Below are 14,191 nucleotides of genomic sequence, written 5' to 3' on the forward strand. Positions count from 1 at the left end.
AGGGCTTTATGTCCCTCGTTTGAGGTGTAACTTTCCCCAAATTCACACTCTGGCATCATACTGTGTACTAACAACATGGAACATTCATACATCACTATGTATTGTCTGGAGTTCAGCTTTTTAAAGTGACCATACAATATCCTGCAATTATTCTTTAGCAAATACAGTATAAACTACAGTTCAAATGTTTGGGGTCTGTAGGATTTTTTTTGTTTTTAATTAAAGAAATCACTACTTTTATTCAGCAAGGATGCATTAATCTGATGAAAAATGACAGACATTTCTAATGCTACACAATATTTCCATTTCAATTACTGTTATCCACAGTATTATGATACTAATAAGCAATGTTTCTTGAGCAGCAAATCAGCATATCAGAATGATTTCTGAAGGATCATGTAATACAGAAGCCTGGAGTAATGGCTGCTGAAAATTCAGCTTTGCATCACAGGAATAAATTACTTTTTTAAATATATTAAAAAAAAAAATCAGTTATTTTAAATTGTAATATTATTTCACAATATTGCTCTTTTTTACATCAAATAAATACAAAAAAAATTCAGCAAAAGAGACCAAAATAAAAAACATTCAAAAAAAAACAAAAAAAAATGATTTTTTTGAATGGTATTCTATATATTTCAAATGTTTTTTTTTTTCTCTTTCAGGAATGAGAAACAAAAATAATTGATTCAGAAACTGATTTTTGTCCAATCAGATGCTTTTTAGTCAGAACTGAGACACACCACAATTGAAACTTTTTATTTTATAAAATGTGACTTTCTTTCTTTCTTTTTAAATTACCCCTCCAATAACAATCATTTTAAATCAGCTAGAAAATAGCAAATCACACCCACACACTGAAGAAAACTCCACTAACAATCATGTGGACATTTCACCCAAAATGAAATGAAAATTCCTGTAATTCCAAACCTGTAACTATTCTTTCTTCTTCAGAACAAAATATATTGTAAAATACATATTTAGATTTTTGAAACTATTTCTAAATAAATGAACGTGCATTAAAGTGCATCAACAAAATAGAGCACAAAGTCTTTTAAATAATACATACCAAAAAGCATAAAAATTCAAAACAATAACATTTTACCCTTTCAATGAACCACAAGTTGATGCTGCTAAATTTTGCTAAATTGTGGCGATCAATGTTTTGTGGTTGCCCATTACTCTGAACCAGTTCATCCCAGCGTGAACTCGGGGAGCCACTTTTCTCCCATCGATCTTGTGTGTCCAACTGTGAAGAATAACTGCAACAAACACCTCAAACACACCAACAAGAAGAGAAGATACTCCTCCACCAGTGTGCCAATCACATTCACCCACTCAAACAACCTGATAGTTCAAGAGAGGTGAGCCATCAGTGTAAAATATGACTTCAATACACAATTGTGCGCTTTCATATTGAAGAAAAAGATTAGGCAGGATGAGGTCGAGCTTTAAATGAGTGCACGGACACATACTCACACGTGGTTAATGGGTAGTCTGTGTATTATTTCTGTGTAATATGCCATAACACTTATTCCAAATGAGTTAATTTGTTGGTCCGGTGAGCACACAAATTCCGTTAAGGTGTAATTCAAGAGTGGTCAGACTGCGCGAGCTCAAAGGTGAGGAGAGCGGGAGGAATTGTGGGTATTGACGCGCTTCCAGTGAGCAGAAATATTGAGCAGCAGAAAACTGCTGGAGACCTTGAGAGAACTATAGAGATAGCCAAACTCTCCATGAGCTGCTAAATGTCGAATTAAACAGTCAATCAATTTCAGGGTGAATAAGAGAGGGGAAAAGTGAGCGAGAGAAAGAGTAAGAATGGGGCTATGCGTCAACACGAGTCAGGCTGGAAATAAATGAAGTCTCGGCTCATAATAAACCCATACAGTATTTGTAATAAACAGATGCTGTAGAGCCATAAAATTGTCTTTTTAAATGGAGAGGGATTTGGCTGATGATGCACCATTACACACAGTGTTAACGCCTGACAAGGCCAGGAAGGGCCAGATAGATAGATGAATAGAAAGATGGCACGCTTGTTCTCCATCACACTTCCCGCTCCATGAGCTGCTCATCATGCTCCCGCTCTTCTCAGGTCTCTCGTTGTAGAATGAACACTGAGAACATTTTGTAGTGAGAGAAGCTAATTTTATTCATAGGACTGAAAGATGGCTAAAAGAGAATGGAATAGAGAGAGAGAGAAAAGAAAAGATAAGATGGGAGAAAAAGACAGACAGCCAGAGAAAAAGCAATGGATAAAATATGTATTAAGATTCAGCTGTGTAATGTAACATGCCAAAGAAACTGAACAGCAACAGCCTGAAGCCAATAATGTTACGCTAGTTTTACTAACGCTTACAACAAATAACACAGTTTGAAATTCACTCATTGTCTAATCATACTTGTTGAATAGAAGCTAAAAAAAATATATGATGATTCCCTTATAAGGGCATTATATTATTATACTATTAAAATATATTTAAAAAATTGATAAAATAAAATATTAAAAAAAATTGAATAATTATAAGTTATTAATACTTTAGGATGTATTTACGCCAAGTATGTATTAAATTGATCAAAAGTGACATTAAAGACATTTACATTGTTACAAAACATCGATGTGCACAATGTCAACAAAAATATTAAACAGATGCCATTTTTTTTTAAACATTCTATTTATCAAAGAGACCTTAAAACATTTTTTTTGTTTTCCACAAAAAAAATTAAGTACCACAACTTTCAAAATTGATAAGAATATAGTAATGTTTCTTGAGCACAAACTCAGCATATCAGAATGATTTCTGAAGGGTCATTTGACAAACAATAAAAAAATAATAAAACAAAAAAAAAATTAAAACATAACAGAAACAAATGACCTTTTAAGATATAATCAAATAGAAAAACATTATTTTAACATGTTTTAAAATAATATTTCACAAAATGTATATTTTACTGTATTTTTAATCAAATTAATGCAGCCTTTACTTCAGCCTTGGTGAGCATAAGAATTTTCTTAAAAAAAAAAAGCTGGACATCCAAATACAGCTAATGTAGGCCTGATGGACCACCTTAAGCAGGTATGTCCTTGTTTTTCCAGCAAGGCCAGCAGTCCTGTACCAAATAACTCATTTGTAGGTGTCTTATATCACATCTACGCATTCAGTTACAAACAAGATTTTCCACCAAGAACTGAGGACACATGCAAAGCAATTAAAAACAGAGCAGAAACACATAGAAGAAAATGAAGGAATAATAATGTGAACTGGCAGTGAGAGAATATTGGAGCACCTGTAGATGCCGAGAAAAATTATCCTGCTAATTTTTTCACTGTTGTGTCTGTTTGAGAAAAATCAGCACTGCGGGATCGAAGGCCTGTGTGTCACCATTATATTCAGTTAAGTTGTGTTTCATTAATCATCTTGTTTATGTCTGCTTTATATAGTTTACCCACTCAGTCACTCTTTGCCTGGTCACAGTTATGTTTATGTGTTAAACTTTGTCATGTGGAACTTTATTCATCTGCCTTCGTCTGTCTGCATGCAAACACTGTGACAGATGACCGGACCTATAAAAAATGGATTATAGTTTGCGATTCACTGCGATTGCCTAATTAAATATGGACATTCTCAGTTTCTCCAAGGACTTCTGCCTTCTTGCCATCACCTGTCCTTTTGATGATGAGACCCTGAAGTCAATTTTCTGGATCAGGGAAAATTAGCATCGCCCTACTGAGCTCCCAGACACCACGGGACTGAGCTGGAGGGATGCGATCATCTGGTGTCTGGAAAGCGTCCGCCCCTGATCCAGAACACGAGCCAAAGCCCAGCCAGCCATTACCACCCAGCTGCAAAAAGCATTTGCCTGAGCCCAATGCAGACAGAGAGCCCAAGCCCGCCGCAACTGAGGAGCCAGCGCGAGGAAAAACAATTGCGCGTGTCATGGCCCCGGAGCCAGAGGCTGTCGATGTGTCTGACCAGGTGTGTGAGTCGGCAACACTGCACGTGCCTGAGGGAATATTAGTGGAGAACGAAGGGATGGATCGAAGCCCCACCCACACTTCCGCCACTGAGGGTGAGCTGCCACTGACCTTTGGAATTGTTGTGGACCATTTAAAAGTGGATTATTTCCTGGATTGTCCTGAATCTTCCCGCTGGTTCTGTCCAGCCCTGCCCCTCCTGAGTCTTCTGAATCGTCTGTATCTTCTGAATCTCCTGATTCTCTTGAGCCTCCTGTGTTCCCTCCCAGCCTCCCTCTTCCTCCTTCTCTCCATATATCTTCTTTTGCACTGTCTTCGCTGGTTCCTGTAAGCCCCTCAGCTTACCCTCAGTCTCCAGTGCCCTCCGGTCTTCCAGTCTCCAGCATCATCTTGGTGTGAGGATACCCTGTCTCCACCTCCGGCCTACGATGCCTGGATTCCATCTTGGCCCTTCAACCCATCGGCTCCGCCCTGGCTCCTAGCTCCCTTGTCTCCACTCCACTATTCGGCTGCACCTTGTCCCTCCATCCCTTTGGCTCTGTCTGGCTGCTCCTTCCCTCTGGCTCCACCTTGGTCCTCAGTTGCTCCGGGTTTGACGTGGTCTTCCGTGTCCCCGCCGGAAGTCACCAGAGCTGCCGACTCTTCCTTGCCTTGGCCCTCATGACCCTCGATGTCACCTTGGCTCTTCGGCTCTCTGTCTCCGCCCAGGGCTCCTCCTCAATCAGCACCTGGTGTCATCAGCCTTACCTCCACCATGGCTCCCCCCTCCGTCGACTCCAACGTGGGTCATCATCGCTGCTCTGCTCTGGGTCTCGGCATGTCCTCGATCACTGCTGCCGGGGTCTCATCATCATCATCCACCAATTGTCACTACTCCACTCATCATTTGGCCGTTCCTGTCTGCTCTTCAGCCTGTCATCAATCTATTTCCCTCTTCTCATCCACCTCTAAAACCCCCTCCATCCCTCCCTCTGTTTGGGGGGTGTAATGTCACCATTACATTCAGTTTAGTTTTGATCTAAGTCTTTTAGTTTGTATTTCCTCAGTTCATGCCTTTCTTTGATTTCCTGCCACTCTTTAGTTTCCATGGCCACCATCATTATTAGTTCTGTGTTTCAGCTGTGTTTCATTAATCATCTAATTTGTTTCTGCTTTATATAGTTTACCCACACAGTCACTGTTCGTCTGGTCACTGTTTGCTAATGCCTGTCTGCCTACTCCTTTTGGATTTATTATTAAACTTTGTCTTGTGGAACTTTGTTCATCTGCCTTTGTCTGTGTGCCTGCAAACGCCGTGGCACTATGGTCTACAGCAACACACATTTTTACTCTAGTAATTACATCCCTTTTTCTCAAGAGCACCTTGTCCTCCAAAATCACTTCCGAGAGTGGTGTGGGATGGTGCACAACCTCACATGTGCAGAACAAATACGTAATTGAGGGACCGCAGTGATTAGCCTGAGCGGCATTTGTTGAGAGCGCACATCTGCACCTGTGCATGAACTCAATGGGCCTTTACTGGCAGATGAAAAAATAGCAGCTGTAAATATTTCCCACAAACCCCCTGTGGCCAAGCACAAAATGTCTGAAATCTCCCTATCTCCCTTCCCTCATTTTCACTCTCCTTGAGGCTGCAAAACTATCCAAAACCTGTAAAGAGTTGCACAATGGAGCACTTCCCCGCCCCACACACACCTGGTGATGTGAGAGAGGGACAAAACTGTTGGGACACCAACAGACCAGCTTAAAAAAAGGGCTACAGGCTGACAGACTTTTTGGGCTTCCAATTATGTATATATATATTTATACAACAGTTCTTTCTGGTTCTCGAATCTGACTGGCTGATAGGAGTGCGATATTAGAGACCAACAGAGCTCCTCGACCTCTTCACTGTTAGTATCACTCCGCTTGCCAAAGTTGCCATATTTCTCACAGCGAGTGTCATGGCGGATGCCCAAATCCACGATAGTTTTAAAAATAATACTGTTTTGTGTCACAAAATGAAGTTTTGAGAGTTTTTTAGGCGAGAATGTGCTTGTTCGGACATCAAATATGCGGTTTGTTAATAACGTCTGTTTGAAAATTTGCTTCGATGTTTTTGGATTTTTTCGACTTGTTCGATAAGCTACTTAAAAAAATGCAATCTACTTGAATTTGTGAAATGCAGTAAATGTTAACATTATTTGCGTTGGGACTACATGAATCATTTTTATTGCCATTAACTGAAACTTGTCAGGGTATTTCTAATTGCCAGAATGCTTTGCATTAGAATGGAAGTGGACACACACACACACAAAAAAATAGTGTTCTTGTATATGTTGCATATTTTTTAACAAAATTAGACAGAGGGAAACTTCATGTTCCTTTTTTAAATGTAATGTCTGATTTAATGTTACAGTTCTTTGCGTTTCTTTTTAACTGTTTGTAAAATTTCAATTTGTGTGTGTATGTATAATCACAAACGCTTGGCCAAATGGTACAGCCCTACAAGCAAGAAAACTTGAAATTTTTCCAAATAGTATTTTATTTTTATTTTTTTATCAGAAAAACAACAACAACAAAACAGTTTGATTTTTCCCCCAAAATTGTGCAGCCCCACCTCTTCATACAAAAATTCCTTTGCATTGTCACATGTGAATGTCATGTTTATCTCACTGAATTTTTGGAAGAAACATTCATCTTGGTATGAACAGTCATTTAGTTTTATGAAATAAGAATCTTTTTTTTTTTTTTTTTGCTGAGAAGAGCCAGAACTGAAACACAATAGACTGGTAGTTTGATCTATATGTTGTAGACAATTACATTTGTGAGTAACTGAGTGATTGATGTTTTCTGTCTGGACTGAGATCAGATAGACCGACAGCTTGCAAGGATAAACTTTTCAACCAGCTCCTGGCAAAACTAGAGACATTTCCTCCTGGTTCAGCTAGATTGCACCAAGCTCTAAATCAAATCAGACGCCATCCCTAGCAGGTGGATTTCACAACCCCCTGTTATCGCTAGTTCTTCTCTGCTGCTGATATGTTTCTTATTACACTGTTTCCCAAATGTAAAACTTTTCGGTCAGATCTGAAGCTCGTAGTGTTAATAATTAAGCCAATTAAGCTAACTCTAGCATGTAAAGCATTTTCTTGCGGTTGACTTGGTCTACACACCTCATTGCCGTCAACACACCATATCCAAACAACCCTCCTTTCCTGCATGGATAAAAACACACATGGACTTCCTCGCAGGTGCCACTCGGCCAATGCTCCTACAGAACCAGCTTGAGGAGAATGTAATTGTGGGAAACAGTGTGCTGGCACAGCATGAGAGCATATCTGCACAAATTAACTATAGACTGATGCAGAAAAACAGGCAGGTGTGGATGAGTGCTGGGCCTACGTGAAGAGTTAAATTACAGAGCAGATGAATACTACACAAAATATTAAAGCGTTAATAATAAATGTGTTATTACGACCAGGCATACGGAAGTGAAAAAGAACAGGCAATTTTACAGCTCAAATAATAAATAATAATAATTCATGTGAGTGTTTTTTTTTTTTTTTAAAGAGCTTTAAATGTCTGATTTTAAACCTGTGGAATGATGGTCCTGTTTACTTCCATTGTGTGTTGCATATATCAACATCTATATTTTCATTTTTTTGGATTAAAAAACAAATAAAAATAAAAATAAATTCTGTGATAATCATCATTATGATTGAAACCAGAAGAGTCCCTAAAAAATTCTGGTATTCAATTGCTCCGCCTCCCTGGGAAATCTTATTGGGTAAAATCCTGCTCCACAGAACTGAATATTAAACAAAAATATGTTCTGATTTGCTGCAATCTAAGGAAAAATGTAACTGAGATTTTTGTGAAAAATTATTTTACTATATTCTTAAAATTCTTATTGTGCTTGCATAGGGGCTGCACAATTTGGATAAAAATGTGTGATTATATATCAATGTATAAGCAGTAGTAGTAATAATAATTATAATAATTCTTATTATTACTACTACCACTAATAAAAATATTATTATATTATATCATATCATATCATATCATATCATATCATATCATATTATATTTTTACAATACAACCATAACATTAGAAAACTAATTTTTATGGCTGTCTAGATTTTCAAATGCTAAACAATCTCTGAGACACTGAAAACGCAGATCTTGAGATTATTTTGATTAATCATGCAGCCCTAGATGTGATTATTGTGATTATGTCAAGTTGCACAGAATTTGCACTTTCATTGTGGATGTAAAACTACTTGTCGCCGGAAACTTCTGAACTTGCAAACAAATCAGTTTGCATTCCACAGAAGAATGTGACAGCATGTGACAGATGTGAGGCAGATTAAATAACGAACTTTCATCTCTGGGTGATAAAATTGTTCAAGACAAGGAACTAACAAGCCAAAAATAAATGTTTCTGAGCTGGAGAGAACATTCTGTCACTCATTAGAATTTCATGTTTCTGACTGTTTGGGAGATGGCAGCATAAAGCAGCTCTATGTAGAGATGGAAGTCAGCTGCCTCTGAACACAAAGTCATCACCTGAATGCATAAATCAGCCTCTTAAAGCTAATTGTTATTCTACTTCCATGTATTCTTTGATCACACTATTCACGTCTGAGTCTGTGTGGGCCAGGAAACACTAAGCTATCTTTGACACATGGATCTTTTATAAATCAAAGGGCATTTATTATCTCCGTACAAACGACCTGGGGAATTCTCAGATGTAGAGCCACAATATCATTATAAAATCCAATCCGCCGGGTGTATCGAACATGTCCCATGATTACTTCCACACGAAAAGCTCTGCTGACATAATGAACGGGGCATTTGCCGAGCCTGTGATAACGCTCCTGCTCCGTATTGATCTGATCTGGGAACAGTAGATATCTTTAAGGCTGCAGTGGAAAGTCCTTTAAATGACTCACCTCCCATACCTCATCTATCAAATGTAATCTGTTAGTATTCCATAGCATTAATCAAGCCGCTGTCCCACTTTCTCATGTATGTGTGTGTATGCGCTCTCATGATTGTATGTGTGGGAGTCTGGAGATTGTCTAGTTGTTGATTTTTCGTCTGCTCTTGATTAAGGGTGTTTACCGGTAAAAGTGTGTCTTATAAAGCTTTGCCCGGACTAATATTGATTCTCTACAGAAATTTATAGCCAACCAATCATACAACAGGTGAACACAAAGCCATTTTACAACATCCAGCGCGGCGTGGAAGAAAATCCAGATGATGTATTCCACTCTTTATCTCAGACAAAGAGACACAGCTGAAAATCTTTGTACATAAAAATGTGATTCTGAAACTTTCTTCCAAAACCTAGTTTCCTCATTGTCTACATAGCCTTAAAGGGCAAAACCCTCCCAATAAATGTATGATCTGAAAACGTTGTGGATACAGTAATTTACAATATTTCTAAAATGTTAAAATGTCCAGTTTTCTAGTGGTTAGAACATTATTTAAAAATTTATACAACTTTACAACTGTATAACAATGTATATTTGTAATATTCCAAGTACATTTACATTCGGCAAATATCAATAACATCATAAGGATGTCCCGAGAATGTTCTTCTAATAATGTTTTCTCTCAACAATGAGATGAGACTGCATATAAAATTGAAATGTTATAAGAACGTTCTATAAATATTACTTTAGGAATGTTTTATCTTGACATTTACATAACCTTTAGAAAACGTCAGTGTAAGTTGTGCAGACGTTCCCTATTATGTGGGCTAAAATCATGAAATGAGAAATAAGAGAGAGAGTGAGAATAATGTTGAAATTCTCTAATAATCATACATGTTATACAATTAATTTGCACTATTTTTATTGATACCTTTCAGAATAAATAACACTTTATAAATGTCATTTGTCTCGCTTTGTTTCCCACCTCTAGTATTTCCACCATTGTGGATTTATTTATTTATTTATTTGTCACTGAACCTATCCATTATTATTTATTTAATTTTGGTTACACTTTATTTTAAGGTGTCCATTATATAGGTTTGTTCCTGATATGAAAGCTCTTTCAAGAGGATGTTTGGAACAGACTTTGTGCACCTCTGATGATTTATAATGCTTTAAACAGAGCTCACTAGATTTTGGAACAGAATTCACACAGTTTATATACTAGCTGTCAGCAATCTGTCATCTCAACCCATCAAAGCAGTAGTAAAAAAGCACAATCCCCTAAAGTTCCTCTATTAAAATCTCATTCAGCTGAGGTCCATCGTCCACCTAATAACACACAAGACAAAGACATGAGTTTAGTGGTGATCACTCACCTTTCTTGTCCCCAAAGAAGAGCGTCTGTTGTGCAGGGTTTGACCACTGGAGGGAGGTGTTGTCATTGTGTTCAACACGGCAGGTCAAGTTGGCTATTCCTCCTTCTGTCACAGTCATGTTCTGGACAATAGGGAACTGGCCTTGGGCTCCTGGAAGAGACAGACAGAAAGTGTGTGAGACATTCACAACCACAGCAGCATATGGAGCATTCAACCTTTAGCACGACCGCTCTACATGAAGCTGTGAATAAAACAATTGAAGAAGACGACATAAAAGCACTTGGGAAGAGTAAATGAGCTCTTCCACAGGCGTTTGTGTACTATTAATGCCACATAAAAATACCAAGAATTACAATGGTTTACTAACAGTTAAAAATAGAGCATGACGGAAAATATCCAACCCAGTCAGTCAAAGTGACAGATAATGACTATTTGTAACACAACCTCTGGCTATAATGCGTTTTGCTGAAGCCCAGATCATGTGGTTTGGTTTATGGAAGAGTTGTTCCAGAAAGGCAAAGTGGAAGAGAGCTATTTACATCTAAACGTGGGTGAAAAGTACAGAAGGCGATGAAAGTTACTTGCATCATTCAACACTAAATCAGAATTGAGTCAGAAACACACGAGGAGAGCTAGCAAATGCTACACTCATGCCTTCAGAAACACAAGATCTGTGAATAAAGATTTAGGTCTGTTTTCAAAAGCAACCAGATGACAATAAGCAGCTTTTGTGGCAAGAGTTCTACCTGGAGGTGTTGAGGACTCATCAGAAATCAGAATAAAACTAAAGTTTCCATTTCATATATTATTATTATTTTTTTCACTTGCTTCATTTGCTGTGATTTTTTTTTCTCCAAAAAACATCTCTTAGTTGAATGAAATCCAGACATTTCATTAGGAAACCATGCAATTATGAATGTCACATTAGGGCAAAATATTTTGTAATGGATTTGGTAAAAAACATTTGTCATGTGACCAACAGTAACCTGCTTGTTTGAAAGTGACTTCTGTGTGACTGGCACTTCATACATTGCTACAATACTTACAACAGACAGGATATTTTGTTTACACAATTTTGCGCAGATTTCACCGAAAATGTAACCGTCTTTCATGACTTTCGTAGTAAGAGTGGGTGCCCTGACATTTGTTAAGGTGTTCAGTAGCAGGTTGCTTTAGCCCAAGTCAAAAGAACCGTCCCCAAAAGTTTTTATAAGAGACCCCCACATTCAAAGGAAGTCCCCTACGCACCTAAAAACAACAGATAAGGGTCACTCGTGAGCCCTTGCTTACTATGATCTGAGCAGAAGACTAAATAAAGGTTTAGCTCAGTGAGAAATAATTCACAAACTGACATCCATCATAGCACCCCAGGGTTAGACAGGCAATAACAAATCACCTTGTGCAGGGAGGGGAGCTAATGAAAAACTGTACACACACACACACACACAAATATATATATATAAAGACAACCCTGGAGAGGACATGATAGGTGAATAATCTGTATTTATTTAAAGTGAAGAAGTGATGACTCTCACAGATCAGAGGTCAGGATCTCCAGCACCACCGCTGCCAGACGATGGGACGTTAGGAGAGATGAAAAATGCTAGAATGTGATGTAATAGGCAAAGGAGAAGGACGATGATGCGATTGAAGAGAAACGCTGTGTCCTAACCAGTGTGAAGTCATTTTTAAAGTGATAGTTCACCCAAAAATGAAAATGTTGTCATTAATTACTCACCCTCATCCAATTACTGAAAAATAACTTTATTTGTGTTCCGAAGATGAACAAAGGTCTTAAAGGTTTGGAATGACATGAGGGTGAGTAATTAATGACAGAATTGTAATTTTTGGGGTGAACTATCCCTTTAAGTCCTATAACTGAAAGAGAAATTATGAAAATAGCAAGCAAACACCCACAGAAGTCATGGATTAAAATGCAAAAGATGTGATTTAGTGCATGATTAGGACACGGCGAGCACAGATTGGTGGCTGATGAGGGAAATAGAGATCGACGGGTATCTAGTTCGATTCAACTCTGCAAATTTAGCATCTTTTTCTGTTCGCTGCTAATTGCAGCGTGTCACAATTAGACTGATTTGAAAGCCCGTACAGATATGGTGTTGCTTTCATGAGAGAACCAGGAGGACAAGAAGGAGTGAGTGAGAGAGACAGAGAGGGAGAGCTGCTAAGGGCCTCTCCACAGGCTTCCTGACAGAAGAGCACGTCGGCCAGCTGTGGTGCTTATTTCTTTTCCGTGCCTCTGGCGGTCATATTACATACACACACAAACACTGAGGAGGCGTCGGTAAGGGATTTATTTAATTTTCTCGCTTGTTTTAGTGAGACAGAAACAGCTGCAAATTCCACTGTCTTGAATATTATGAGCAGAAAATATTGTGCTACTGATGTAACTTAGAACTGTAATGCTATTGATGCAACTCAACAATGATTTATTTGCAACAATCTTGCAGTCTTAATAAAAATTATATCCAGAGAACCCTTTGTGAGTTCAAATGGTATAGTTACGGCATGCTAACCAGCCAAAACATGACCCCATGGTTCGTTTCTCTGGCTCAGGGGTCATATGAGACTGTAGAGTAGGTCATTTACTACCTGATTAAGGTCTCCTACAGACCACAGCATTACAGGCGGAGGAAGAAAGAGACAGAGAAATGGATCTGTATTACTCTAGGTAGGCAGGACACATTATTCATCTGTGTTTTGCATGAAGCATGGTCTGCCAGCCCCCGTCTCTAGTTCTCTCTCTGCTTCCTTGATCTTCTCCTGCCTCATTTTCTCGTCCCCATCCCTCATCACTCTTCTCTCTATAATTAGGAGAAGGGGTCAAGATCCATGGGAAATCAGTCATGGGAAACTGCACCAAAACTGTAGGTGCAAATCTCGTTCTATTTTTACACATATGGTTGATAACAAACAATTAAGATAAACGAAATGTGTCAACTTAAGAAATCCCAGGAGGGGCCAAAATTGTCTGAATCCAGAAGATGATCACTGAGGTGTCACCATTCAGGAAGGAACAAAAAAAAAGGAAAAACGAAAAAAAAAAAGCTAATTAGGAGTCTGGTGATGGTAATAAGATTGTTTGACAGTGTGAACAGATAATGATAATAATAATAATAATAATGTTAAATTTGAAATGAAATAATATTACTAAATAAATACAGTATAAATTCTAATCAATTGTAATGTAATAAACTGTATTCTGCAGTTTCAGGAGGAACTCAAACTGAAGGCCTTAGACAAAAGAATCCGTCCTACTCGCTCATCCCTGGAAACATGTTACGTTTTGGACAGGTTTTAACATTAATGCAAAGAGTATTTTCGAGATGTGCTTCCAGCTATTCAGAAATGCCTATTATTTTGCATATTTCCCACTAAGAGTGCTTATGAATAACAAACAACTGCTGAGAGACACCTGGAACTACCCACAATGCTGAAAACATTATACTTTAAAACATACCGGGGAAGAAAATGCTTCAAAAAGGAGTAAATATGCTTAGCTGAAGAGTTCAAAAGTTCAGCTCTGAGGTAATTCACAACACGGAATTTATTTACTCAATAAATTAAGCTGTTTCTAGTATAATGTGCAATGCTATATAGAAATCCATACAGTATCTGAAAAATCAAACCAAAACTTAAGTAGATATCTAATTTAAAAAAAAATAAATCTGTCTACTAATTCATTCCCTCCGTTCACCTTATTGAACTACACATATCATCTGTTTCACTCAATACATCACATTGCAGAAGTAAACTGCGTTAAAGACATCAACTGACATGAGTGTAAAGCATAACAATGAGGTAAAATAATAAACATATTATACACTACTTGATATTAAATTGTCTGATTGGTTGTTTTTTTATTTATTATTATTATTATTTTTTAATCGTTG

At 37.9% G+C, this 14,191-nt stretch overlaps 1 protein-coding gene across 4 annotated transcripts in view; it reads right to left on the bottom strand.

The window, feature by feature from the left end:
- The window catches only part of LOC109055178 (cell adhesion molecule 2-like), a 360,969-nt gene that overhangs the window by 63,378 nt on the left and 283,400 nt on the right, over nt 1-14,191 (bottom strand). For all 4 annotated transcript variants that reach the window (XM_042765020.1, XM_042765022.1, XM_042765021.1 and 1 more), the window contains one exon: nt 10,278-10,427. In XM_042765020.1, coding sequence (XP_042620954.1) covers nt 10,278-10,427 — 150 coding nt within the window. The remainder of the gene's footprint in view (nt 1-10,277; nt 10,428-14,191) is intronic.

Source organism: Cyprinus carpio, chromosome A10, assembly GCF_018340385.1.
Source record: "Cyprinus carpio isolate SPL01 chromosome A10, ASM1834038v1, whole genome shotgun sequence".
NCBI classification, from domain to species: Eukaryota; Metazoa; Chordata; class Actinopteri; order Cypriniformes; family Cyprinidae; genus Cyprinus; species Cyprinus carpio.